We start from the raw sequence: 27,684 nt of genomic DNA on the forward strand, positions 1-27,684 counted from the left end.
TGTAGTAATAGGATTCCAGAATAAAGGAAAACTATTACCCTTTCTACTTTTTCTAATCCAAATGTAGAATTTTATATTTACCCCTGTGAGATTTCATTTAAATCATTAAACATTGCTATCTATTTAGATCCTTTGGCATCAAGGTTCCGTCATTCAACATTATCATTAACTTTCCAAAGGTGTTCTGACAAATTTTTAGCAACTAGCTCTTGTTCTGATAAGTGTTTAACAACCAAATTTATGGGAAGAAAAAATTTAAACATAACAAACTATTAAGTTTAATCTGTTTTATTAACATTTTTTTCATTACTTTCTTAAGTCTAGAAATCAACACAACAGCAAATCCAGAACTGATTGGTAGCATTTGTCATTTTTAAATATTTACACTGAAAATTTAACAATTGGCTTTTGTGAGCCACCACAATTTGATTCCAGAAAATTCCTCCTTTTCTTACATCTTCACAAATTTTACAACTATTCCATCTATACCTTCATTCAATTTAATGATAAGATTCTGGACAGTATAGCTTCAAGGACAAAACTTTTCTATACATTTTGGTAAATATTAGGAAAGTTTTTATGTGTTAGGGGAACTAGATTTAATAGAGATTTAATAGAGATTTTTTAACAGATTTAATCTTTGACCTCTATAGCTCAAATTGATTCCTAGCATTTGAAAGAAGATTAGACTATTGAATCTCTGAGATTCTGTCCCACTCTGAGGCCTTTACTTTGCTTCTATTTTTAACTCCATTAAAGGTGCCCCTCAATGTGCTTTTGGTTTTAGAATAAGTGAACATTTTAATCAATTTCTCCTAGAAAACTCAAAATCTAAGGAAGTTAGATAAAGTTGTTCCCTACTAAGACTTTCCAACCATTAAATGTAGAATAAAGTCCCACTCAAAAGTAACAAAATCAATAAAAAATCATAAGGATAAGTGACACTTATTGCCAGGATTTTTAAGATGGGTTTTCTATTGTTTGGGTGGGTGGGGGGTTATTTTCTAAAATGTCTGGCAAAATACCAAGATTATACTGAAGGGAGTAGACTTTAATAGGTGATTTTTTTGTATTAGTTAATACTGTTGGTGCAGGAATTTTAGAGCAAGAAAAGGCCAATTCCTCTACTAACAATAATTTTTAAAATACCACTTCTACCTGCTATGTGCAAGATATTAATCACAAAAGAATTTCCACTTGATCACTGAATTGAACCGAAATAGGATTGTTAATGAATCTTCTCAACCCTTTTAATCAAATGCACAGGAAGCAGTACATACAGATGTGACTTTATGCTATACTATGAAGATTTCTCTTTATGGAATTTATATTAATCTTTATTAAATATAATTTTCTAATATTTTGTTCACTGCTCTCACCTGCCATTTACCTGGATTACCAAGTTTCATCTGACCTTCATAGGAAAGAATAAATTGGAATAGATTATAATGTGCTTCCCAGGAGTGATATTCTGTGATTTTGATACTGATATTTTAATACTGATATTTAATGTTAATAATACAGTGATTTAATACTGAGAGTATAAGGAGAACCAACAGGAAATCAAGCAAGTTTTTAGGCAGCTTTAGTCTTCTAGATCTATAATCTCACACCCAAATCTCATGAACTTTTGAGACATGGATCTCCATAGTACTTTGCTCCAGAGACTGTCCCTTTTCTAACTCCAACTGAAAACTGTTCATGAATTCTCTTGGTACAAATGGATTCTTGGCTAAGCATTAAGATGTGATCAAAATAACTGAAGATTTTCTTTAAAAAACACATAGCCTCTAATGATACCTATTTTTATAAATTAGGGGAAAAGGAAGTAGGGGAAAAACCATATCCACATATTCTTATCTCTACAAGTAAATATAAACATACTGAAACTAATGTAAAAAGCAAAGACAATCTTCAAATTATCTGTGGATAAAGAAGACCAGGTTTATGAATATTTAAGTTTCTATAACAAAAGTTCAGTTGAAATGAATTTTTCTATTATGTCCATGAAACACATACATATAAACCTGGTAATTCCAAAACTTTGGTAAAAAGCAAATGCTTGACCTTTCTAAAATGCTTGACCTTTCTCTCTCAAATAATGACAGTTATTGACATGGGGAATTCTGTGCACTTAAATATTGAATACTAAATTGAATGCCTAGTTATTTCCTTTATTCTACAAAGTTACTAGACTTTTAGATAGGAAGAATGCTATGAGGGTAGTGTATCTGGACTCAAAATTTGGAGCACTATTGTAAGCTCCTTGAAGACAGGGTGATCTTTTGCCTCTTTTTGTATCCCCAGAATTTAGCACATTGCCTGGCAGATAACAGGCACTTAGTCAATGTTTATTGATTGCCTGATCATAGATTTAGGTCTGGAAAATCTGTTAGAAATCAGTAGATGACTGGATAATTATAGTCTTCTCTCACAATTAAAACAAGACTCTATACTAGAGTGAAGAAAGATTCTCAAAACTCTCAAGCTCCCTTTTCAGAGAGTTCAGAGTATTGTAGTATACTACATTAGCAATATAATATAAAAAGAATAAACATTTACTAAGCATACTATGTGCCAGGCCCTATTACTTCTGTTTCAATTTTCATTTATTTTCACTTCAATGTTCTTTATCATGACTCACTGGAATGTAAGCTCATAGCAAATAGGAACCATTCTACCCTTTGTTTTTTTATATACTGAATACCTAGCAACATAGCAGGTATCTAATAAATATATTCTGAATGACCCTTCCCTCCCCTCCCACTGTGGTTCCTGGATTCTCACACATCTTCCTGGTAAACACAATACCCCATGATATACAAAAACTTTCTTTTATCTATTCTTATCTTTTTGAATAAGATGACCTTTTAGAGTTATAAATTTTGATCCCATGGCTATCTTCATATATTGGAAAAGTTATTCTATTGAAGAAGGATTAGATTTCAACTTTCTGGCTTTAGAAACCCCAAATAGCAGTTATGGGTGAAAATTATCAAAAGAGAGAGAGAGAGAGAGAGAGAGAGAGAGAGAGAGAGAGAGAGAGAGAGAGAGAGAGAGATGAAGACCTAATATAATGAAAACATTTCTAACTATTAGAGTTCTCCAAAAATGTAAAAACTTTCTTTAGAACACAGTGAGTTTCCTCACACCTCCTGAATTGGCCAATAAGGACAATGATCAATGTTGGAAGGGATGTGGGAAATCTGGGGTGTATTGTTGCATTGTTGGTAGAGCTGTGAACTCATCCAACCTTTCTGGAGAGCAATTTGGAATTATGCCCAAAGGGCAATAAAAATGTGTAAACCCTTTGATCCAGCAATACACTACTGGGTCTATACCCTGAAGAGACCATGAAAAAAGGGTAAAAACATCACTTGTGCAAAAATATTCATTGCAGCTCTGTTTGTGGTGGCAGCTCTGTTTGTGGCGGCAAAGAATTGGAAAAAATAGGGGATGTCCATCAACTGGGGAATGGCTGGACAAACTGTGGTATATGTATGTTAGGGAACACTGTTGTTCTATTAAAAATTAGGAGGGATGGGATTTCAGAGAAGCCTGGAAAGACTTTCATGAACTAATGCTAAGTGAGATGAGCAGAACCTATACCCTAACAGCAACCTGGGGGTGATGATCAACCTTAACGGACTTGTTCACTACATTAGTGCAATAATCAGGAACAATTATGGAGGATCTGTGATGGAGAATACAATTTGCATCCAGAGAAAGAACTATGGAATTTAAACAAAGACCAGATTTTACCTTCAATTTTTAAAATAAGTTATCTTATGTGCTACATAATTTGACTATCTCTAATATTTTATTTTTTCCTCAAGGATATGTTTTTTCCTATCAATACATTCCATTTTGATTATTGCATAGCATAGAAACAATGAAAAGATTATCAGATTGCCTTTTGTGGAGGGGAGGGGAGAATTATTAAATTCAAAACCTACAAAAATAATACATAGAAACTATTGTTCTATATAATTGGGAAAACAAATATAATATTTATATATAAAAAAGAAGGTAGTAAGTTTTCCTTTCACATGAGATCTTAAAGTAAAAACAAAATAACCATGTATTTCTCTGGGGATATAGGTTGGGTTCAATGGCCATTGAGGTGTTTTATTGCTGAAATTCTATTATATGGCCAAGTTCCAGTGAGGACTATGAAGTCAAATTTGTGTCCTTGATAATTGGGTTTTTTTTTTTTGCAAGGCAGTGAGGTTAAGTGGCTTGCTCAAGGTCACACAGCTAGGTGATTATGAAGTGTCTGAGGCTGGATTTGAACTCAGGTCCTCCTGACTCCAGGGCTGGTGCTCTATCTACTGTGCCACCTGGCTGCCCCTGTCCTTGTGATTTTCACATTGTTTTTTGCCAGTATTTGTAAATTTGAGCCTAGCCTTGTGCAATCAATCCTTTTATGATTTTTTTTTCTCCCAAGAATTTCTGGACATTTCTATTACTATTGTTCTATATTACAGTTATTCTCCATGTTATTTCATTTGATGGTATATGAAGGCAAGTTTCTACCTCCCTTCCTTTTCAGTTTAAAAACTTTTTTATTAGACTTACAAAATTACAGGAAATTTTATTTTTATCAGCTCTTGTAATAAACACACCAAGCCTGGACAACAGTCCATGTTTCAGATCTGGAGTACTAAGGAAGGAACTCAGTTCAAAAGAAGATCAAATTGTATCCTATTTCCTGCCCAAAGACCTATACAGTAGTAAACTTTTACTCACTATCTATAAATTAGACTTCTTTAGGTACTTGTGTGAAGACATCCAGAAAAAAAAAATCTTCACATTTCAGTGAGCCCATTCAACAAATAAAGATGGCAGGAGAGAGTCATATCATCAAGAACATGGAAAGTTCTAATATAGTAAAAATTTTCAACCCTGACATTAAGGATGGAATCTCAGTCAACAATCATTCCTAACTAGAGATTAGAATTGCGTTCAGGGACCAGAAAAGACAAATACCACAGCAAACATTTTAAAACACCAGTCACTACCAATCATTTTCTCTGACTTCTCTTTGGACTTTGAAATAAAATGTAGAAATTCCACCAAGAGCATTTGAAGGACTGGATTGGTCTTTGGTATTGTTTTCGTTAAATAAGTAAGTAGTATGAGCATTTGAGCTGAATCACTGCCTCCTACTCTCTACCCCCTTCCTCTCACCACCCCAAACTGGGCTAATCATTTGCATCAGGATTCAGAAACTAATCAGCCAAGGGAATGTGAAGCTTAGAAGAAGGCTTAAGATTGTCAGTCAATCAATCAAAAAGCAATTAGTAAGTAACTGACTGCACATGGGACAATGCTAGATACCATACATACTGAGTTGATCATGAGAACAATTGTCAAAATGCCCTCATTCTTTGGATATTTATTTAGCTGTCTGTGCAGAGCTCAATAAAATACGACGGTTTTGCTTTTCTAATAATTTTAGGGAAAAAAAGCAAAATCCTGTCACATGAAATTGTAGGTTTTTGAAGATATGACTATAAAGTAGCGGTACAATTTACTGATTCTAATTGTCAATGAGTTCGAATGACAAGTAAAAATAAATTCTTGAGAATGACAATTACAAAAGTTTAGAATAGGAAGAGATCTCAGCAGCCATCTAGTCATGAGGTGTCAAAAACACTGCCTGCTACAAATATTTCCTAAGTGTATTGGGAAATATTTAACAAAATAAAAGAAAATTTTAATAAAACATTATTGTTCCTGTTGTTCAGTCATGTCTGATTCTTCATGACCACATCTGGAATTTTCTTGGCAAATATACTACAGTGGCTTGCTACTTCTTTCTCAAACTCATTTTACAGTTGAAGAAACTAAGGCAAACAGGACTAAGTGACTAGCCTAAGGTCATAAACTAATAAATGTTTGAGACTAGATAAGAACCAAGGTCTTCTTGATTTCAGGTCCAGGGGGTCTATCCACTGAGCCACTTAACCACTCTCTCCCCTGTACCACCCCCCAAAGAAAGATAGGATTCCTAGATAATGCTAATTTTTGACCTTCTAAGCCTATATAAAGCCTGCAGGGATTTTTATGTAAGGTATTCTGTTTTAGTTCAACTTGTACTCCCACTACAACATTCCTAACAAGAGTTCACTCAGCCTTTGCTGGGAAGAACTATTCAACTTTCTGATCCAACCATTCTACTTGGGGAAGTTTTCCCCTAGTTTCAAGCCTTAAATTGCTTCTTGAAAACTTCAATCCACTAATCTTAGTGCTACTGTCAGGAGTTAAATAGAACAAACATCACCCTTTTCCCATAGGATCACCTTCCAAAGGCTTCAACATCCTTCATGTCTGTCTTGACTTTCAGGATCCTAAAGTTTTTGACTGATTTCATCTTGACTTCCACTGTAAACTTCAGTGATTCTATCCTCCATTCCAGGTAGCTATCCACTTTAGCCCATCTAAACACATCTAACCCCTGGGTCAGTCACATAAACAAATGATCTTATTAAGAATCTAGAACCCCTCATTGTATACCACCACCTTTACAAGTCATTGGCACCTCAAACTCACTGTATCTGAAATAGCAGCCTTCATCTTTCCCCCAAAGACACCTCTCTTCTTGACTTACCTATTTTTGTTGACATTCCCTATCACCTAGGCTAAAAATCTTAGTACCATCCTTTTGAATCATTGTGAACCAAGTGCTGGACAGAATTTAGGAAGCCTGAGTTCAAAATCTCACCTTACACATACTAACTGGGAACTATGCTAAATGCTAAATACGCAAAAATGGTAAAATTCAGTTCCTGGACTCAAGAAGCACACAATCTAATGGGGAAGACAATAAACATATACATATATGTGTGTGTGTGTGTGTGTGTGTGTGTGCGTATATATATATATATATATATATATATATATATATATATATATATATATACAAGTTATATACAGGACAAATGGGAAATAGCTAATAGAGGGAAGTATTAACTAGAATTAAAAGGAGTTGAGAAAGATTTCTTGTAGCAAAGATTTCAGTAAGTGTTTCAAGGAAGTTAAAGAAGCTAGAAGACAGAGATGGAGAGGAAAAACATTCATTTCAGGCATTAGGGACAGCCAGTGAAAATGTCAGAAGATGGAAAATGAGAAAAGACATGGTCAATTGTTGTTGTTCAGGTTTTTCAGTTGTGTCCTACTCTTCATAATCCCATTTGGGTTTTTCTTGGCAAAGATACTGGAGTGGTTAACCATTTCCTTTTCTAGCTCATTTTATAGAGGAGGAAACTGAGGCAAACAGAGTTGAGTGACTTACCTGGGGTCCTACAGTTAGTGAGTGTCTGAAGCCAAATTTGAACTCAGGGAAGAGGAGTATTCCTGACTCCAGGACCAGCATTTTATCCATTTTACTCATAATTTCTGTGGTAAGACCTACACACACAATTTGGTCACTATGGAGTGTTGATTAAAGGAAATGGAAACTTAGAGCAAGGGACTAATTAAAATTTACTGCAATATTCCAGGGGAGAAGTGATGGCCTTGTGAGTAGAGTGAAAGGGATAGATGGGAGAGATGTTGTGGAGATCAAATCAACAAGACTTGGAAACTTATTGTATATGAAGGTGGGAAAAGGAAGAATCAAGGATAACTCTGATATTGCAAACCCGATGTGCCCAGGAGTATGGTGGAACTATCTAAAGAAATAGAGAAGTCAAAAAGAAAGTAGTTTGGGGGGATAAGTAATATTTCATTTTATGTATCTTGAACTTAAAGTTGCTTAGATAAAAACAGTTGGAAACATCCAGGAGTAAATATAGATTAAGGTGTCATCTGCATAAGATTATAATTTAATTCATGGGGACTGATGATTTCACTGCCAGGGAGAGCAGGGAGAGAAGAAAGATACTGGTCCCGGGATACAAGGACGTCACCACTGATTCATCACCAATAAGTCATGTAGATTGACCTGTGTTTCAAGAAGCGGTCATAGATTTGGACTGAGTCATCCATATTCTTATGCTATATTTCACCCAGTTTATTCAGATACCTGATGACTTACATTTAGGATATGTCTGACTGGGGTCAAGAGTCCAGGTCAAAAACAGGGCAACTGTTGTCAGTGAACAGTGATTAAAAGGTGGACCTTTTAAGGCATTATGCTTTCTCAAACTGAGCAAACAATTGGTAGTTTGGTTAGCAGTTTGGCTATGGTGCTTTTTTTTTTTTACTTTTAATTTAACTGTTTTCTAAATTCTACATGACCAAATTATGAATGATTTTCTTAAATTCTTTTATCACTTCTTGCTGAAAGATGAGATGGGGAAATCAAGACTGGATTCTATGGTTCCAGCTCCTGTTTATACCTAATATCCACATAATGGAAGTTTAGAGGTGGTTTTTATCAGAGAATAAGGAAAGGTGCAGAAAACCTCATGGCTTTCTTGCAGGGAAGCTAAAGTTTACAATAAAGTAAGCAAAGAAGAGTATTAGCAGCTTGAAACCAGAGGAGAACACCTCTGAGTTCAGACATAGTCTTGCTTTTGAGGGTGGGAGGAATAGTGGAGTTATGGGGTTGAAGGGTTCTCTTATAGTCCAGTGTATCATAGGCTTCCACTGAAAATCACCATTAGCTTAAAATCATTGAATTAATCATACCTAAATAAGCAAGCTATTCAGAAGTCTACTACTTAGTATTGGGGGGGGGGGGGTTAGGTTTTTTTGTAAGGCAAATGGGGTTAAGTGGCTTGCCCAGGGCCACACAGATAGGTAATTATTAAGTGTCTGAGACCGGATTTGAACCCAGGTACTCTTGACTCCAAGGCCGGTGCTTTATCCACTAAGCCACCTAGCAGCCCCCTTAGTCTTGTTTTTAATGGAGATTATCACTAATTATCAAAGGATGATACATAAGACCTGAGACTTCAAAGATGATCTTATTTCCATTGACTCACACAGGTGAATCCCATTTTAGATAATTTTGATGGATTGTACAATGGCTATTTTTCAGAAGAATTATTTACTTTGCCAAAGAATTCATCCAAGGATTATTGTAATAATGTGTTCCTCTAGCTCATTAAAAAATGATCCAATTAACCAGCCATAAATATTCACACAGATTTTCAAGAGAATACATACTAGCCAAATCTGGCAAATCCATGTTCTATTTTAATAAAAGGTTAATAGCTTGCAAAGCCAGAAGTTACAGTCCTTCAGTCTAGGTGGTAAGAAGTTGCATTACAAGAGAAGAAGATAATAGCATTAAAACTGCTCTGCCTTAAGGGTTGGTCTAAAACATATCTAGGATTGGTTTTTTTATTGATGGCAAGTATAAACATTTGGTTTATTTGTACATATTTTAAATTCTGTTCTTTGTGGCTTTCCTCAAGTCATCCCTGATTCAAAGGTAAATGAGGTGGTAGTCATTGCTTGAGATCAAAGGTCTATGTTGCAAGAATCCCTCCCAAAGCTGCATCAAGCAAACTGAAGAATCATTCTTGAGAGCCCTACCTTTAAGAATTAAATCATTTTTCTTTTCATTAAAAATAATAGGCCAGAGTTGAGGGGAAAATCCGTATTTTTTTGTGGACTAACAAAGGTAAAAATGAAAAAAATTTGATAAAGCTTTGGTAGCCCTAAGAAATTTCTTCAAGTGGGTTATTCCCTGAATTACACCTTTTTTTCATCCTCTCTTCAGCATACTGAATTGAAAAATAAATCTGCTTCTCATCCTACAGGATCAATTCTATGCCCAGTTGAGACCATAGCTGGTGACTTTGGGATTCAATGCTCTTTTACCTGTGTAGATCATTTATTTAATGGATTCAAGATCTGCAAAGCAGATTAGATGGAAGAAGTCTGCACACCAGCTGATGAGCTGTGTGGGTGTGCACATATTATGCTATGAGAAAAGTTACTCTGCATGCAATGAGTCAAATTATCCCAATTCCTCTGCAGAAGAGAATATTTTTGCACAGCTTGAATACCAATTAACTGCAATTTTAGGCTTTTTCTTATTTTATTTCACCTCCTTCCATGAAATAGGTGTATATTTTGGCAGAAATGGGATGAATACTGGACACTGGGTTCCAAAGATGGATTTCAACAGGTGTGGGAACAAAAACAAGAGATTTATAGTTGGGAATTGTTCATCCTTAGATGTGTAGTATCTCGGCCATCTACTTAGACAGATTTCTCCTGTGACTGAAGGTGCCCGATCTCTGGAACATATTTCAGGGTGCAATCTCATAAAGCCAGCAACTTAAGACACCAAAATAATGTCATTTAGTGTCTAGGGGGAGGTTAAAAAGAGGATTAGAGGCAGTCAGGCAGGATATATTAAACGAATCCATGACTAACAGGGTGTGACAGTAAAGGGTTTCATTCTTTTCAACAGAACAGTTCCCTAGGGCTGGAACTATTACCCCACTATGCCTTTATCACCTTGGAATTTTTATGGTTATTTTTGATGAATTCACATTTTTGTAAAGGCTTTTTTGACATGATGCCAATTTTCTATTTTAATTAAAGTCGTAAATAATCTTAATTCTGCCTTAAAAGGTTTATTGTTTCTTGCATTTTTTTTATTATTACTGCCAGGAAATATTTCAAATACCAAAGCATGATGTGAGTTAGCAATTAGAATTTCTCGAAGGTCCAGTAACTCCATTGTACCTTGTAAACATTATATGTTAGAATGCCAATGAAAGATTTAAAAATTCAAATTGACTGATGTCAAATATACTAGCCCTGCTTCTCCTGGGATTAATGTTTATTTTTTGCTTTAAAGTCTTTGGTAGACTTGAACAGGTTAAAAATGAACAGGTTAAAAATATGAAAATAAGCACTGCTCTGGAAATAATAATAAGCCAAGTCTAGGTCAGTTATTTGCTAGAAATGAACAAAACTGCAGCAATGGCACACAAAAGACCACCTCATTTTATTTATGACAATATGAAAAACACACCATGATTTTGCATCTTTTTATGCTAATGGTCTTAGAAAGTTCATTTCCTTGTTGGCCAAATTTTCTTTGGAAAGGTTGCTTAAGAATTGACCCTCAAACTATTTTATGGAGTAAAAGGCTGTTATTTTTAAATTATGTTTCACGCATCTTCCACACAACAAAATCTGCTGATTCCCTACACAGAAGTTGGGATGAGGACAAAAGAAAACCAAAAATACTTCCTGAAGGTACCCTTTTTTATTTGATAGTTTTCTTTCTCCTTATGCTGCCTCTTTTTAATTGAATAAGAGATTATAAGTGAGAAAGCTGTGATATGTTGGAAAGGGCACTGGATTAACTATAGCTGGGTTCTGGTTTTGGCTGGGTTGCCAATTAAATGAATGACCTTAGAGGAGTTTCCTAGTCTCTCTGGGCTTTACTTTCCTCAGTGATAAAAATAAAGATATTGGACTAGAATTAGGAGTTCTTTACCTTGAGTTCTAGTATTTTTTCCTAATATTTTGGCAGCTGTATTTCAATATAATTGTAATTATTAAAGGTTATAAATCAATATAATTTCTTTGTAATCCCATATATTTTATTTTATGTATTTAAAACATTTTTCTGAAAAGTGAGCCATAAGCTCACTATAGGTTCCCCCATAAGCTTTGCCAATGTAGTCCATGCTGCAAAATGGGTTAAGAGTCCCTGGACTTGATTATCTAGGAGATCCCTTCCAATTCTCCAATTCTTTGAATCTATAATACTTTCTAGTTCTGAAGAAAATAGCATGGTATATTTTAACTAACAAGTGTTAAATACCTACTCTATATGAGACACTGGACTAGGTATATAAAAATGGAATTGAGGCAGTCCTTGCCCCATATATTCTGCTATTTCCAATTCATATATTGGGTTCTACACCAAAAGTTACACAAAGGATTTGTATCCCCAATAACTAAATTGTAGTAAATATTTAATTAATGTAGTTTTTTCATTTACTCCATTCATTCATTCAATACAAAAAGGGAATGGACTGAGCAAGTACCTATAATGTCATTTGTGTTACAGACTTGATGTATAGTAAAATCTCACTAACATTGAAGGAAGGCCAGCATGAATTAGTGAAGCATCTGATTCTGGAACAAATGTAATGGAAGGTGGTTTTATTAATAGTTAAGTGTGAATCACTATCATGGGGCTACCCAAATGACAGTTCTGGTAGATCCCCTTTAATTCTCTGCAATTATTTTTACTGTGGATTGTGCTTCTAATTGGATTAAATCCTTTTCTTTTACTCTTGTCTTTATTAACAATTTGCTTGAGCAAATAATTTCCCTCACTGATAATGCAAAAGGCATATAATCTTTACCTTTTCAGGAAAATATACAATTTTAGTCCAGGCTGTACCTAAACATTGCAAATACTAACCATATGGGGTTTGTGCTGGGTATATCCGACAGTATTTCAAGAAGAGAGGTTTAAATGATTCCCATACCTCATTTCCCAGGGTGGGTGCCCACGTGATTGAGAACATCTATCAAATTCTTCAGCACCTAGGCACCACTCTACTTCATTCAGAAAAGGTCATAGCTTTGAGCACTCAGACTAACCTTGTGCTAGCAACTCTTTGGGAAAGGAAAATGAACAATACAAAGGATTGTAGAGCATTTTACCAACATAAAAGCACTAAATATATTTCAAAGAATAAAAGAACTTATAGCTTCTGACTAGAAAGTGGGCTGACCTGAAATCATCCTTTGATTTCCTGGCCACACAGTTCAATCTCTTGAAACAAGTTGTGTCTCAGACTGCCTTCTGGATTGTTTAGAGGGGACTCAAATGACACTCAGAAGAGATGGGCAATCAACTGAGGTTACAAGTCATATAGAGAACCCATCACTAGTCAGACACCCCAGGAACCAACATCAGACCCAGTGGGCCAACACAGTTTACCGCAGTGGCAAGACATTTAAACCTTAAGGGTCTGATTTTTTTTGGTGGTCAGATATATCAAATGTCCTACATAGCCACAAAATACAAAGAGGTTCCTACAGCTGGCTGCATTGACAGAAGAATGTCTTTTAAATTTCCTCTTGATAAGAAAATACATGGAGATAGGGGTAGAAATAATTTTGATAGATAGAAATGACCATACAGTTCCATTCACTTGATTTGAAGTGAAATGGGCAGTAGGATGAGGGGACTGTAGTATGTTTACTGAGTTTGTTATTTTCAAGGCTATTGCTTCCTATATTACCAGGAATAGAACAGTTTTAACTAATTTTCATGAGAACACAACTAACAGGGATTGCCTCCCCTTTCCCCAATTTATATTTTTACTAAATATTCAGCTCTTTTTTGCCATAGGGTGACTTTTCAACCAAGGTACGTTCTCTATCATTATTTTCTTTGAGTTTTATTATGAATGAATCAATTCTTCAAATTCATATATGTATGTGCTAGCTATGCAAACATGAGGCTTAACATTTCTTCATGGAAGACTTCCCTCATTAATAAAATCTAAAACACATTATAACTTGAGCAATCTAAGTTCAAATATGTAAAGTGTTAACCCTATGCACAGTTCTAAAGCTATAACAGTAACTGAGGGTGTATTTTCCTGACTGGTCAGCATCTGAAAAATTACCTTTTTTCTTGCCTGTTGGTCTTTGGAAGAATGGGCCTTGACGTGCTTTCTTAGGGAACTTGGATCTGTGTAGCGTTTGGTACATCCTGGAATTTGACATGCATAAGGTTTCTGAATAAAAAAGAAACAAAGAAACAGCTGTGGTTAAATCATGAGGCATACAAGGGAAAAATCCATGCTAAGCCTCCTGATTTCCAAAACATGCATTGTCACTGACTGATCTCAAATACTGGATAATAAACGCAAAATCCATGTAGAAAAACCTGGTAATTTTATATCAGGGCAAAAAAGGAAAGCAGACTTTGTAGGGGAAAACAAAATCCAAAACAAAGAGATGGAGAATCTTTGATCACTGTTAAGAATCTAATTTACATTTCACCAGCCTACATAACATGAAACCCTGTGACATTTTTTTTAACAATGGGATTATTAGAGAGTGTGTTGGGTTGTACTTACAATTCTGCTGCCCTGAGAATAATCTTTGGCATAGTCAGAAACTAGCAAACACATATTCTTTAGTGAGTCAGGTAAAGAAGTTGCAGTATAGTCCAGAAAAGACTGGGAAGTGTTACAGAAGAGACCTGATTCAAAGAGAGAAAGAGAATCAAGAAGGGAAATTTAATGTAGTATGAGTAGGAAAAAAATGAATATTACAAAAAAACAGGTATCAAAGGTATCAGATAGAGAAACAGGACCTAATTAAGCAGGTTGCTTTTACATGCTTTTCAGATGATTAGTTTTGCAGAAGAATTTTGCTTTTTTAGAAAAGTAATATCTAGGAACACTTGGTTAACTAAGATGTGACCTAGAGTTCTGATGAAGTTCGGTTCACCACAGGTCATCTTTAAGTTGTGTGAGTTGCAGAGGATCAGAAAAAACATTAGAATTACTTAGAATCAAAGAATTGTAATATTCAGAACTGGAAAAGACCTTAGAGACATCCATTTCAGAGATTAGAGGCTCTTTCACTTATGTCCCATTTTATTTACATTTACTATATTTACATAGATTTAGCTTTTGATAAAGTATGAGTTTTTAGCTTGTCTGGGAAATGACCTTTGGAGTGTACTATAAATTTAATATAAAATATATTCATATCAATATTCATATCAAATGTATTGAAATGTTACAGTAATTGTTTGAGACAATAGGCATTTACCAGGCAAATTCTTTTGCTAATCCCAAGTGCTAGAAATTAGAAAATAAGTGTATTTATACTACATGGAAACAGTCAATAATTAACTAAATAGGTGATAGAATTGACAGATGACCAATTGAGTTCATGTCTTTGATGTGTCCATTGTATAAATACAAATTTTAAGAAATCAAAAATTTTAATCTTTTCAAATATCTAGACCCTATATTGTTGTATAAAGACAATATCTATATTCCATTTTACTGTTGTTAATTTTTTTCTGTTTTAAAATCTGCACATTTGGTATTGCATAGGCCAGACTACTTGGGGATAACATCCTATTCCCAGAAGTCTATATATATATGATTTGTCTTCCTGTTTAATGGGCTACATTTACTTCAGAGAATGAGTACAATCTCACAATCAATCCTGAAGTCAATGGCACTGCTTACAGTGATTAGCACAATTAAGTTAAATAACATAGTACTTTACAAATATTATCTCATTGGTTATTTTGGACAAGTCACTAAATTTATTTGGCCATTAGTTTGCTCATCTGTGAAATAAAGGAGTTAGAGTAGGTAATCTCCAACTTTCATTCCAGTTCTCAAATTCTGGGATCCTAATTTCTGGAAACCAGATCTAGTTTTTGGAATTCCCATGGCTATTTTAGAACAGTCTATTGTTTCTTTTTCATTTAGCAATCATTCTAACTGAGGATGAATACTATATTTATGCATATCTTTGTTACTTCTGCTGATAGAGAAAAGAGGAGATTTACACAATGCAGAGCAATGAATAGTCAATTACATTTATTTTTTGGAGTTTGGTAAAAGATGCACTTGAGCCCATAAATATACAGCATGGATGTATATTACAGTGCTCATCCTTTCTTTGCTCATCCCTGCAATTTGTAACTTGGAATTCAGATATAGAAAATCTCAGATCATTTGTCTAATTCTAAAAGTAATATTATCTTACACTCTCTATGATATATATGCCCTCTCTTCTGGACCTGAATATCTGTGCTTTTCATTCAAATTCTAACTTGTAATTTGATAACTAAAAACTGGATTTAGGATTATTTTTTAACTGTGAAACTCTCTTCCCCTAATTAGATACCAAGGTATCAACAAGCAAACACAAAAAAAGTTTTCAAAGTTATAAATAATAATTAAATGATTTTTAATGAACAAAATGTTTAATAAACCAAATAGGTCTCATGAATGATAAGCTTGCTGATAGACTAATAAAAGTTTAGTTTCTTACAATATAAATTTATACAAATTAATACTTTGTTAGAAATCACATTACTTGAAGAATAGTTTCCTCTAGACTTCAAGGATGTGTGATTTCACCAGTGTGGGTACTGAATGCAGATAATCCCTCAGTTCCAAAGAAGATGATCATCATGGGTAGCAGTGTTGGATTAATTCATTTCCCTATTACTTGATGGTGAAATTCTTCCAATTTAGCTAAGTTTGGACTTGATCAAATAGCATATACCATAAATCAATGTTTTCTAGCTAGGCCCCTATGGAGGGGCCAGGGTGACTTTTATAGCACAATGAACAAGCAGAGGAAGTTTCTAGTCCAGCAGTTCTCAGACTGGCTTTGCTTATAAATTAATCCTTCATATTGCTGCCCAGATTAATCTGCTACAATTTTAAAAGTCATGTTTTCTAATCAAAACTTTCTGAATTGTTGCTAAATAAAGATCAATCTGATTTAGTTTGGTGTTCTAGGTTCTTTTTAACTTGACCCAGTGTCATCTATTCACTACTCCTCTCGACATGGGATACTTCAGCCCTCCATTGACCTGATTCCTGTGCTTGATGTCATCATATTCTTTCTTATGTATCAGCCATCCATCAATTCAATCACAATCCTTTCTAACAAAAATGTCATCTTTCCCATATGGCCTTCCTTGACCCCTGCCCGTCTTCTCAGGCAACAATGATTCTGTTTTCTCTATTCTTCAAATAGCACTTGGATTGGACCTTTCTTCTACACTTTATATATCATTTGTGTAAAATAGCTTTATTATGTTCTCCTTCTGTAAATTTTGTGAGATCCATGGCCATATCTTATTTGATTTTTGCATCTCTCTTCAGCACCCAGAACAATTATTTGATTATGGCTTATACTTAATATGTTTATGTGTTTGGTTTATATAAGTATATGTTTATATATATTTGTAACATGGGACATAATGAATAATAACAGTAACTTGTATTTATATAATATTTGAAGTATCTTTATACATAGTATCTCATTCTATGACCTCCCAGAGTCCTGTGCTGTTATTATCTTCATGTTAAGGTAAATGTCACTGAGGTAGATATAAATTTTCTGACTTGCCCAGAGTTACACAGCTACTAATTGTCAAATTTGAACTCAGGTCTTCTTGCCTCTGAGTCTAGAACTCTATCCACTTTTTCATCTGGCTGCATCTAAAAGTTTTCTAAATAGAAATATCCCCCCTAAAAGGCATATAATGTTTATAAACTAGAATACTTTTGAAATCACTAGTGACAAATAGAAACTGATAAAAATGTAATAAATATGTCAACGATGATATCAGAATAATTGTAAATATGTATGAGAAGGTGTGTAGAAATAACAGTATCTTTTTAAAACTCAAGCTCTGCTATAGTTTAATAATAGACACTAGAATATTAACACTGAAAAAATACTGTCATGAATACATTATTTGCAAGAATGTGGGATAAGAGATATCCAATTTGTATAATACATTTATCCTGATGCTTTTGTTAATTTAAGTGAAATTACATATCATCATAACTGGCCACATATGAAGAGAATGTCATACATATTGGAAAAGCAAATAACAAAGGCATATCAATGCAATTCAAAAAATATGCGGAGATGTCTGAAAGGTATATGAAGATAAAGATAAAGAACATTCAGAACATTAAGAAAATTAAAGACATAATAGTGAAAAGCAAATGTGTTCATAGGGTTTATTTCAAAGTTCAAGTGGCTACAGAGATATGGTAGGCACAATTAAATTATACCCTTAGGATTAATTAGCTGAATACTATCACTGTAAAATGAGGATGGTTGTACTTATACAGCCTTCCACACAGGGTTATTGCAAGGACCAAATGAGATCATGTGTGTAAAGCATTTCATGAACCTTAAAATGCTATACAAATAGAGGCTATTATCAGGATTCAACAATGGATCTGTGATGGATCTGTGATTTTTACGGAACTCTCAAGTAAGGAAAGTCCCTATACCAATGCAGTTTGACACCTTCTCTCCAACTCATTGTCTTATGAGAGTTTCCCGGGTAACTGAGAGATTAAATTATTTGCTTAGTGTCATACAGAGAGCAGAGAGTCAGAGTTAGGATTTAAACTCAAATCTTTCTAGTTTGGGATCAACTTTCTAAGTCATTATATGACACTGCCACTTTAGGATTATTTTTTGTTGTTCAATCATTTCAGAGAGGTCCAACTGCACATGAGCTCATTCGGGATTTTCTTGGTAAAGATATTAGTGTAGTTTACCACTTCTTTGTTTAGTTCATTTAACATGTAATGAAATTGTGGCAAATGGAGTGAAAAGACTTGCCCAGGGTCACATAGTTAGGAGATATCTGAAGCTGGATTTGAATTCAGGAAGTTAAGTCCTCCTAACTCTTAATCCAGTATTCTATCCATTCCATCACTGAATTCTACTCCCTCTTAATTCTACTATCATATCATTCTCCTATTAAAGTCAGTTTTAATACTTCATGGTAGTGGAGAGGGGAAACTTGAGTTCCACAAGTCCATGTAGGTAGAAACAAGCTAAAGGTCTTACTAAGCTGGAAAGGTTCTAGGTACCAACTGGGCATGTGGCCATTAAGGATTTTTGTGTGATGTTCAATTTTGATCTATGCTTATCATGAATGCAAATGTAAAGCCTATATCAGATTGCTTTCTGTTGGAGGGAGGGAGAAGAGAAAGGAGGGAGGGAGAAAATTGTAAAACACAAACCTTGCCCCCCCAAAAAAATATTTGTCAGTCTGTTGAAACTATCATTGTATGTAATTGGAAAGCAAATTTTAAAAAATAATTCATGTATGAGGACTGACTTGGCGAAATTCAGAGAGCTAACCCTGATTTCATTAGGGAGGTAATTTTTTTTAGCCAAAACAACTCACAGAAACTATCTATGAAGGCAGAGAATCTGAAGTACTAATACAGTCAGGTGATTCAAATACTAGACCTGGAGTACAGAAATCTTGAGTTCAACTCCAGCCTCAGATACTTAAGCTGAATAATCCTGAGAAAGTCACCTAATCTTATTGCTTTAATTTTCTTATCTGTAAAATGGGGATAAGAACAGTATCTACTTCATAGTGTTGCTGAGGATCAATTGAGATAATGCTTAATCCTTAAGGTATTATATAAATGCTAACTCTTATTATGTCAGTCATTTAAGCCTTGCCTCAATTTCCTCATCTGTAAAAAAAGGATAACAAGAGCACCTATTATATCATAACAGGCTTATTGTGAGGTTGTAATGAGATATTGCAAAAAGTTTTGCAAACTTAAATCATTATGTAAATGTTAGCCACCACCACCGTCATCATCATCATCATCATCATCTGCCAGCATCAACACATTGACGCTTTATACTAGCCCACCTAAGGAAAGAAGCAAAAATAATGTCTAAAGCCAATGAATGGTGATTCTCAAAAAGTTATTTGTGTGTTCAATTTATGCCTGGGGATAAAGAGAAAATTTTCGGGAGACTTCATCTAGTTCTTACTTCATAAAAATAAAATATAACAAAGCCCCTTTGAAAGGATGAAGCAAAGGAATAGGGTCTTGATTTGTTATTTCATTAGTATGGGAATGAAATCAATAGGCATCTATTTATTAATTAGTAACCTACACCATGCTAGTCACTAAGCTAAGCATCAAGAATACAAAGAAAGACAAAAGCAGTTCCTGTTCTCAAAGACCTCACAATCTAATGAGGGATATAACATGCAAACAGCTATGGGCTAATAAAATATAGTCAGGATACATTGGAGATAATCTTAGAGGGGAAAGGTGCTGGCATTTAAGGAAACCAGGAAAGGATTGAGAAAGAAGATAGAATTTTAACTGAGATTCAGAGGAACCCAGGTCACAGCAAGGAACAAGAGAATTTCAGGTCTGGAGATATCCAGTGGAAATGCACAGAGTCAGATGAAGATGATCCCTCTACCAATGTCTATTAATATCATCTCTGCCACTTCAAGTCCTACAGAGTTGCCTACAAAAGCAGAAATTAAGGTATATTGTCCAAGTTCACACAACCAGAATATTTTAGAGATAATATTTAAACTGTTATGTTTCTATAATTAGGACAGATAGATGATACAGTGGATAGAGTGCCAAACCCAGAGTTGGAAGACTCATCTTCATAAGTTCAAACTTAGCCTTAGACATCTACTGTTTTTGTCTTTTTTTTAAATCTGTAATGTGCGCTGCAGAAAGAAAGAGTAAACTACTCCAGTATCTTTACCAAGAAAACCCCAAAGGAGTCATTTAGAGTTGAACATGACCAAAAATGACTGAAAGTTTCTATAATGATCACATTCATTACATATGATATATATGTATATGTCATTATATATATATCATCTTTGTGCATAGATGATAATGACAATTTGAATTATTACAATACCTACTCAAAATTCTTTATATTCCCAGGGAACTGATTCAATAGGTTTTCCTACCAATTAGCTTTTAAGGTTTTAGTTGAATCTATATGAAAGAAAGGGTGAGAATGTATGATTGTGGTACTTTCTAACCACTTTTCTCATGGCTCTGATGCCTTAGGGTAATCAATTTACAGGCCATAAAGAAAATTTGTCTCCATCTTACTCCCATATTTATAGCTTCCATGTTAGGATTTCTTAACATGGGAAATTAAAGTTTAAATTGTAAAAACTGTCCATTCTTACGGTATCCAGGTGGGTTCTCTGGTGCTTGGCTCGGTCACTGGAGTTACTAAAGGCTTTCTGACATCCTGGATGCTGACACAGGTATGGTTTCTCTCCTGTGTGGCTCCTCAGGTGAATCTTGAGATTCTCTAGTCTTGAAAAGGCCTTCTTGCAGCCCTCAAACTGTAAAAAGAAAAACATTTATCTTTTAATTGTTGAAAGAAATTTGAATTTTTGTCATGCCAGAGAAAATCCTAAATTTTTAATTTTTTTTTTTTTTAGATTTTTCAAGGCAATGGGGTTAAGTGGCTTGCCCAAGGCCACATGGCTAGGTAATTATTAAGTGTCCAAGGCTGGATTTGAACTCAGGTACTCCTGACTCCAAGGCCAGTGCTCTATCCACTGTGCCACCTAGCCACTCCATAAATTTTTATTTTTATTGATCAATTGATCAATCTAAAACTTTTACTAAGCATTCACAAAGAGACAAGGTATTGTGTGAAGTTTACATGATAAAAAGAAAGACAAAAAACACTAACTCAAAGATTTTTTATTCTATTGGGGGAAAACACATGTAAATAGGGGGGTACAAGATACATACATAATAGATAGATGGCATCCTTAGGAGGAAAGGCATTATTAGTAGCAGCTGGAAACATTTGGAAAGATTTTCCTTTTGTTTGAGTGGAGTCTTGAAGAAGTCATAAGTTCTGAGGACAGGGTGAGGAAGGAAAAATATTTCAAAGACAAGGAGATGGGAGTTAGAGTATGCTGCACAAGGATTGGATCATGAAGTATATAAAGAAGAATAAAGTGAAAAACTAGAAGGACAGAAGGAAGTCAGATTGTGAAAAGCTTTAAATATCAAAGAACTTAACTCTTCGATTCTGGAGGGAATTAAGGAGCTGAGAATAGGTAATATAGTCAGACTTGAACTTTAAGAAAAGCATTCCAGCAGGAAGACATCTTTGAGTAGAAAATGGTTTAAGGAAGAGGCACTAATTATGAAGCCATTGCAAAAGTCCAGGTGAGATGTGATGAAGGCTTGAACTCTTAAGTGCTTAATAGGTATGTATTGACTGATTGAATGAATTGTAGGGTGGTTGTGCGAGTAGAGATAAAAGAAAATATTTGACCAATGGTATGAAGGTATTTTAAGAATTGGTAACTAAGTGAAAAAGTGAGGATGACTCTGTGAGAGCAGTATTGGGGGTGACAAAGGTTTCTATAAGCCAGGATCTAAATTCACTGAGGAAGAAAGGAAAATAGCCCAAGGAATGTCAGATTAAAAAAAAAAATCAGCCAGCAAGCAAGCATTAGTTTTGAAAACATTCAGATGTTATAGGAACTGCATTTCTCCACCAACTATACATGTCACTTTATGTACCAGATTTGGGTTAGATTTTTGTGATTACTTATGTCAGAGAAAATTAGCTGTGAGCCATCTGGACAAGTTTGTAAAAATACAGTGATGCGTGTCTTAAAGATTTATTGAAAAATTAACACACTTTTCCATTTCCAAATTGGTCTAAATTAGAAGAACCAGGAGGGAAGAAACTTTCTGGTAACTGGTAAACTAACAAAAGTCATAGTAACAAATTAGCATAATGCAGAATGCAGAAGCCTGAGGAGCCATCATTAAAGTCAGTGTGTACGCGTACTGATGCTTCATAACTGTATCATTTCTCTATGTCTTTGAAAATATCTTTTATATGAAAGCTATATGCCACCATGTCAAAAGAAGCTGAAGGAAGATATCCAAAAATAAGGCACACCTAATAAGATGACCTGGGCAATAGAAAAATTGCCTTATGGTTAAGACATTTTCAAAATAGGTAATTTATTTGTTTGGAAGCTCTGCTGTTAAATTGACAAAACAATATTATAGAAAAAGCAAGGGTAAAAAATGAAACCTCAGTTGTATATCAATAGCAAAATAACACAAATATTTATTGGATTTAATTTCTTTTTTATTAAAGATTTTATTTATTTTGAGTTTTACAAATTTTCCCCATCTTACTTCCCTCCCCCCTACAGAAAGCAATTTGTCAGTCTTTACATTGTTTCCATACTGTACATTGATCCAAATTGAGTGTGATGAGAGAGAAATCATATTGTATTTAATTTCTAAAAAAATCAAGTTGTTCTATCAATTTTTATTCATCAGATCATAAATCTTGAAGCTAAAAGGGGCTTTAAAGATTATCTTTTCCTAGCCACTTGTTTAACAGATGAAAATACTGAGAGGCCTAAGGTTATGAAATTACATACTCAAGTTTACACATATAAGTTTCAGAGTTGGGTTCTAACAAACTCTGATCCACATCTACTATCCCATCTACTACACTATACAATTCAATATTGCATTTTTTAAAATATCTACAAAGCACAGAAGAAATATAATGTAAACCCTATTCTCAAAGACCTGAGTCTTTGAAAATCTGGTCTTAGATATTAACTGTTGTGACTTTGGTCAAGTTGCTTAATCTTTGTTTCAGTTTCCTCAACTGTAAAATGAAGATAGTAATAGCATCTACTTCACACTGTTGCTGCAACAGTGAAATGACGTAATTATAAAAAGCACTTAGCACAGTGCCTATCACAGAGTAGGCATGTATAAATGGTTATTGTCCTACTTTCTAAATGAAGGAAGGGCAAATCTTCCCCAATCTAAATGGAGGAAGGACAAATATACAAAGGAAGGTGAGATAAAAATAAAGTGCTTTAAGCAATTCAAAGGAGATATCGTTTTGTAAAAAAGATACACTTAAAAAAAAAGGAGTGGACCTTGAATGAAGTAAGGATCTTCAAAATGGAGAGATGGGAGCAAGAAAAGGATTATTTAATGCTAAAGATGGGACAAAGGGATGGGTGAAGTCTTGAGAAAACAAAGAATATAGAGAGTATATAAAGGAGACCAAAGGCAAATAAGCCCAGAAAGGCAAGTAGAAACCATATTCTAGAGCACCATGAGTTTGGAATCACAAATTTAAATTTAATTGCAGTAGTATCAGGGAGTTATTAAAGTCATGTACACATCCTTATTGATGCATTGGGGAAATTGCTTGGTGAAAACTATGAAAAATGGATTAGAGAAGGAATAAAACAACTACAGTCATTTAAACATTTAAAGCACATTGTAGTATATAGTTTTCACCCACAAGAATCATTTACAGATATAAAATGACCTATAAAATTGAAATAGCTCAGAAATTTAATATCTTCAAAGATTCAAAGCCATGGAGAGATTCAAGTCTTGAGATACAAAATGATTCCCACTCAAGATAAGCAGGTATAACTTATCTTACAGAGTATAATGTCATTTGTGCTTTTTCCTTATTGCAGTGGAGGAGAATACATTTATGAATGAGTATATTTCCAATAATTCTTTATTAGGATCTTGATCTCTAAAGCAAAAGCAACCCACCTAGGCAGGGTGATCCAATAAGCCATACCACCATCTATTTAAATGCCTGGAATCCACATGCTGAAATATTTAAAGAAATTTATGAAAGTTGTATTTATTTTTGATTGGGAGTTATACTTGTTTCATAGACATATGTTGGTTTATTTCAATTTTGATATTTTGCTTAAAATAATTTTGGTGTTTTCCTGATTTCTACTTCACATAAGAAAGAACAAATTTAGCCTAAACGGAAGATGATTGCTGATGAAGCCAAGGACTTTTACAACATAGTGAAAGAAATACAAGGCTGTGTGGCTTTTGGCAATAGGAATTAAGGGAAGAAAAATAGAAGGGATAAATCCCCCAGGTTTTTGTGACTAAAGATAAAGGACCTAGGAATTATTCCCTGATCATTAAATAAGAGCCTCTATTTATAAGGTTCTCACTCTATGACAACTTAGAGCAAACTTCTGGAGCTGAGTTTATTTAACTTGGAATTGGCTAATGAACCACACTTAGGACTGTACTGAGCCTGTGGTTTCAGGTCATGCCAAACCTGTAGACTGGTTCTGAGCTACAGTTCTTCTTGGCTTTGGTTCAGTTAAGAGGCCCACCTGAGGGGTGAACAGGGCAGGCCCTAATGCCCTCTTCATTCCACATCTCTCCAAAATCTAAGGCAACCTAAAGGGCTGTTGAAGATCCAACATAGTAGTGTGAGATGACCACAGAAAAATAAGTATCTCTGAATACTTTGATAACTGAGACCCTCTAGAGGTTCTGTGATGTTTTGAAACCTTGATTGAAGACTTGGAGCGTATGTGATCTCCCAGGAACCCACTAAGCTGGTCATCACCAATGGACAGACTTATATTTCCATGACCCCTCTAGACAAGTCAATTGCTATAAAGCTGCAATTTCTCCCAGAATATCTATAGAATTCTATACATTTGTGAATCTTATGTTTGGCTGGTGATGGCAAATTTGAAACTAATAAATTTTATATACAAAGCATTTAAAAATCTACACAAAGTACTTTATAATCTTTCTTTTAGTCCTATTAACATTATATTACTATTATTGCTCAATACTACCTCTTCTAAAAGTGCAAATTGTTATATAATCCAGAGTAGGTTTTGGACCACTCTCTCAAGTAATCCAAATGTTCTCTAAGAGTATCTTTCAAGGACTAAATTTTATGCCTCTGCCTTTCTTCCAGAGTTTTCCTATTGCCATAGGAGTATCCTTAATCATAGAGAGATATAAAGAGATAGATAGATAGATAGATAGATAGATAGATTGTATACTTTCCTTCTACCATATATTATGACTCCACAGTTGTAGAAAAGATATTTTATCATAAGAGAAAAAGTAAGTCATAATTTTCAACCTATAGTTTCCTATGATTTCATAAGCAGAACAATATATTATGAGCAAAAGTAGACTCCAGGGTAAGATCTAGCTGATTTGTATCCAGAAAGGAACATAAACAATAAGGTCAAGAACACTTGCAATTGGCAAAAGGGATGGCTTAGTCATGTAGCAAGAATGAGAGACAATAGATGGATAACTGAAATCCTATATTGGCACCCTCAAAATAGTAAAAGAACAGGGGCATCATGAGTCTTGGGTGGAATATTTAAAGGAGTTTTAAAGAAACATATAAGGGGCATCTAGGTGGTACAGTGGATAGAGCACCAATCATGGAGTCAGGAGGACCTGAGTTCAAATTTGAGCTCAGACATTCAATACATACTAGCTATGTGATCTTGGATGAGTCATTTTATCCCATCGCTTTGAAAAAGCAAACCAGAAAGAAACACATAGACATGAATGGCAAAGAATAAGAAGGGGTGGGGACACAGCTACCAGTGGTTAAATGGAGTCTTCATACCATGGAAATCTTTGATCAATTTAAATGTCTTAGAAAATAAAAGAACTTAAAGTATCCTGAGTTTTGAAATATCAAATGAAACTTCATTTTTAGAGGGAGATAGAAAACAAACAAACAAAAAAACCAAGAAACCTCCCATACAATAATTCCATGTGGCTGTTTCTAAATCAAAAGATTTAATTAAAAGTACAATTTCCTCAGCCTCCACCCTCTAGCTTGTAATGTTCAACTAATTTTTAGGACTATTTCTTGTTTAAGGAATCAAAAACTAGGCTGTAATCATCATCTATATATATATATATTGGCTTGATTACAGATCGTTGACATTAAGTGGCATTAAGATGACCTTTGAAATATTACTTTCCCTTTCTATTAGAGGCTTTTGTGTAAGGTACTGAAAATGAAAGGCTCATTAGACACCATTAAAATAGGATTTATTCCATATGTGTAACCAATAATCAAGGGGAATATTATTCCCTCCCCTAATCAGCTACTTAGTCTACTGAGAAGCATAAGTGTGTACCCCAAGTACTAATAACAGAAACCATTTCCTGATCAGGTTTCCATAGCATCTCTAATGTCAACAGACCAAAGGCAGAGGGGATTCTATGATACTGGGCATTTTTAATATACATTTGAATTCAATTAAGGCATCAATGTTTATGACCCTTAGCGGTCTGAGCTTTTACAATTTCATCAGTCAAGTTCAATTAATCCCATTAGTTCTAGCTGGTGCTGTGATATGTAGTGTGGCTCTAGGAGCTGGCTGATGAATTACGTGTTCACTTACATCTCATGTATGGCCATTGAAATGAGAGGACTGAGAGGTAATAGCATAAAGGTCAGCAAACATTTTTAATGCTGTGGATATAATCACAGTCAATCCAAGAATTCTGTTCCTCTAAGATTACATGGGGGAATAATTCTGTCACTTAATGGACTCTAAGGATGAAAATGAGAATATAAGGCTTCTAATTCTCATAAAGATATAGAGGAAGAGAGAGACATGTACATAAAATATTAAGGAGCCAGTAACTGAAAGCAAAGGTTTCTAGATTAAAACAAGAAGTTCTAATACATGAATTCACCTGTTGATCAATTTAGTGAACAGGGCAATAAGTAACCATCTGGGGTAGGGATCTATGACTAACCTGGGAATACTAGAGTTTTGGTAGAGCTCAGAAAATTTAGAGGATATGTGTGGTCCTTCCCACTCAGATCCTATCCCTTTAGTAAATAAACTTCATTCTTTTATAACTAACTGTGTATCATTTTATCATGAATTAAAAAGTTGATTCAAGGGTGTTTTGGAGACTCTTTAACCAGTCCTGGATAGAGGTTGCCTCAGGCACCAAAATTGCTGGTGGAGAAAGTTCCCAACAGTACAGTTGTTGGCAGGTTATTAGAAAGAAGTAGCAGTATCATGATTCAGAGATGCTGTTCCTTTCCAAATATTTCTTCAGAAACAACATATACTTGGTAAATTCTGAGGGCTGGGTAAAGCCTTCTATGCCAATATGACCTCCAGACATCCAAATATTGCCATATCACCTGCTAAGACACCTTAAGTGCCCCTAGTTCCTACTCTCCATAATTTTTATGTTTTCTCCCACAATTAGACTGGGAGCTCTTGAGCATAAGTACCAAACTGCTATATAAATTGCATTCCCAAACCTTAGAATGGTAATTGTTACATAGGTAAAGTTAATAAGTTATTTATAATAAAGA

At 34.6% G+C, this 27,684-nt stretch overlaps 1 protein-coding gene across 5 annotated transcripts in view; it reads right to left on the reverse strand.

Annotated features, from left to right (window-relative positions):
• GLIS3 (GLIS family zinc finger 3) overlaps positions 1–27,684 on the reverse strand; it is a 595,685-nt gene that overhangs the window by 138,587 nt on the left and 429,414 nt on the right. For all 5 annotated transcript variants that reach the window (XM_074197451.1, XM_074197450.1, XM_074197455.1 and 2 more), the window contains 2 exons: positions 20,681–20,842; positions 13,575–13,685 (listed from right to left, as the gene is read on the reverse strand). In XM_074197451.1, coding sequence (XP_074053552.1) covers positions 13,575–13,685; positions 20,681–20,842 — 273 coding nt within the window. The remainder of the gene's footprint in view (positions 1–13,574; positions 13,686–20,680; positions 20,843–27,684) is intronic.

This window comes from Macrotis lagotis, chromosome 8 (assembly GCF_037893015.1).
Source record: "Macrotis lagotis isolate mMagLag1 chromosome 8, bilby.v1.9.chrom.fasta, whole genome shotgun sequence".
Lineage (NCBI taxonomy): Eukaryota > Metazoa > Chordata > Mammalia > Peramelemorphia > Peramelidae > Macrotis > Macrotis lagotis.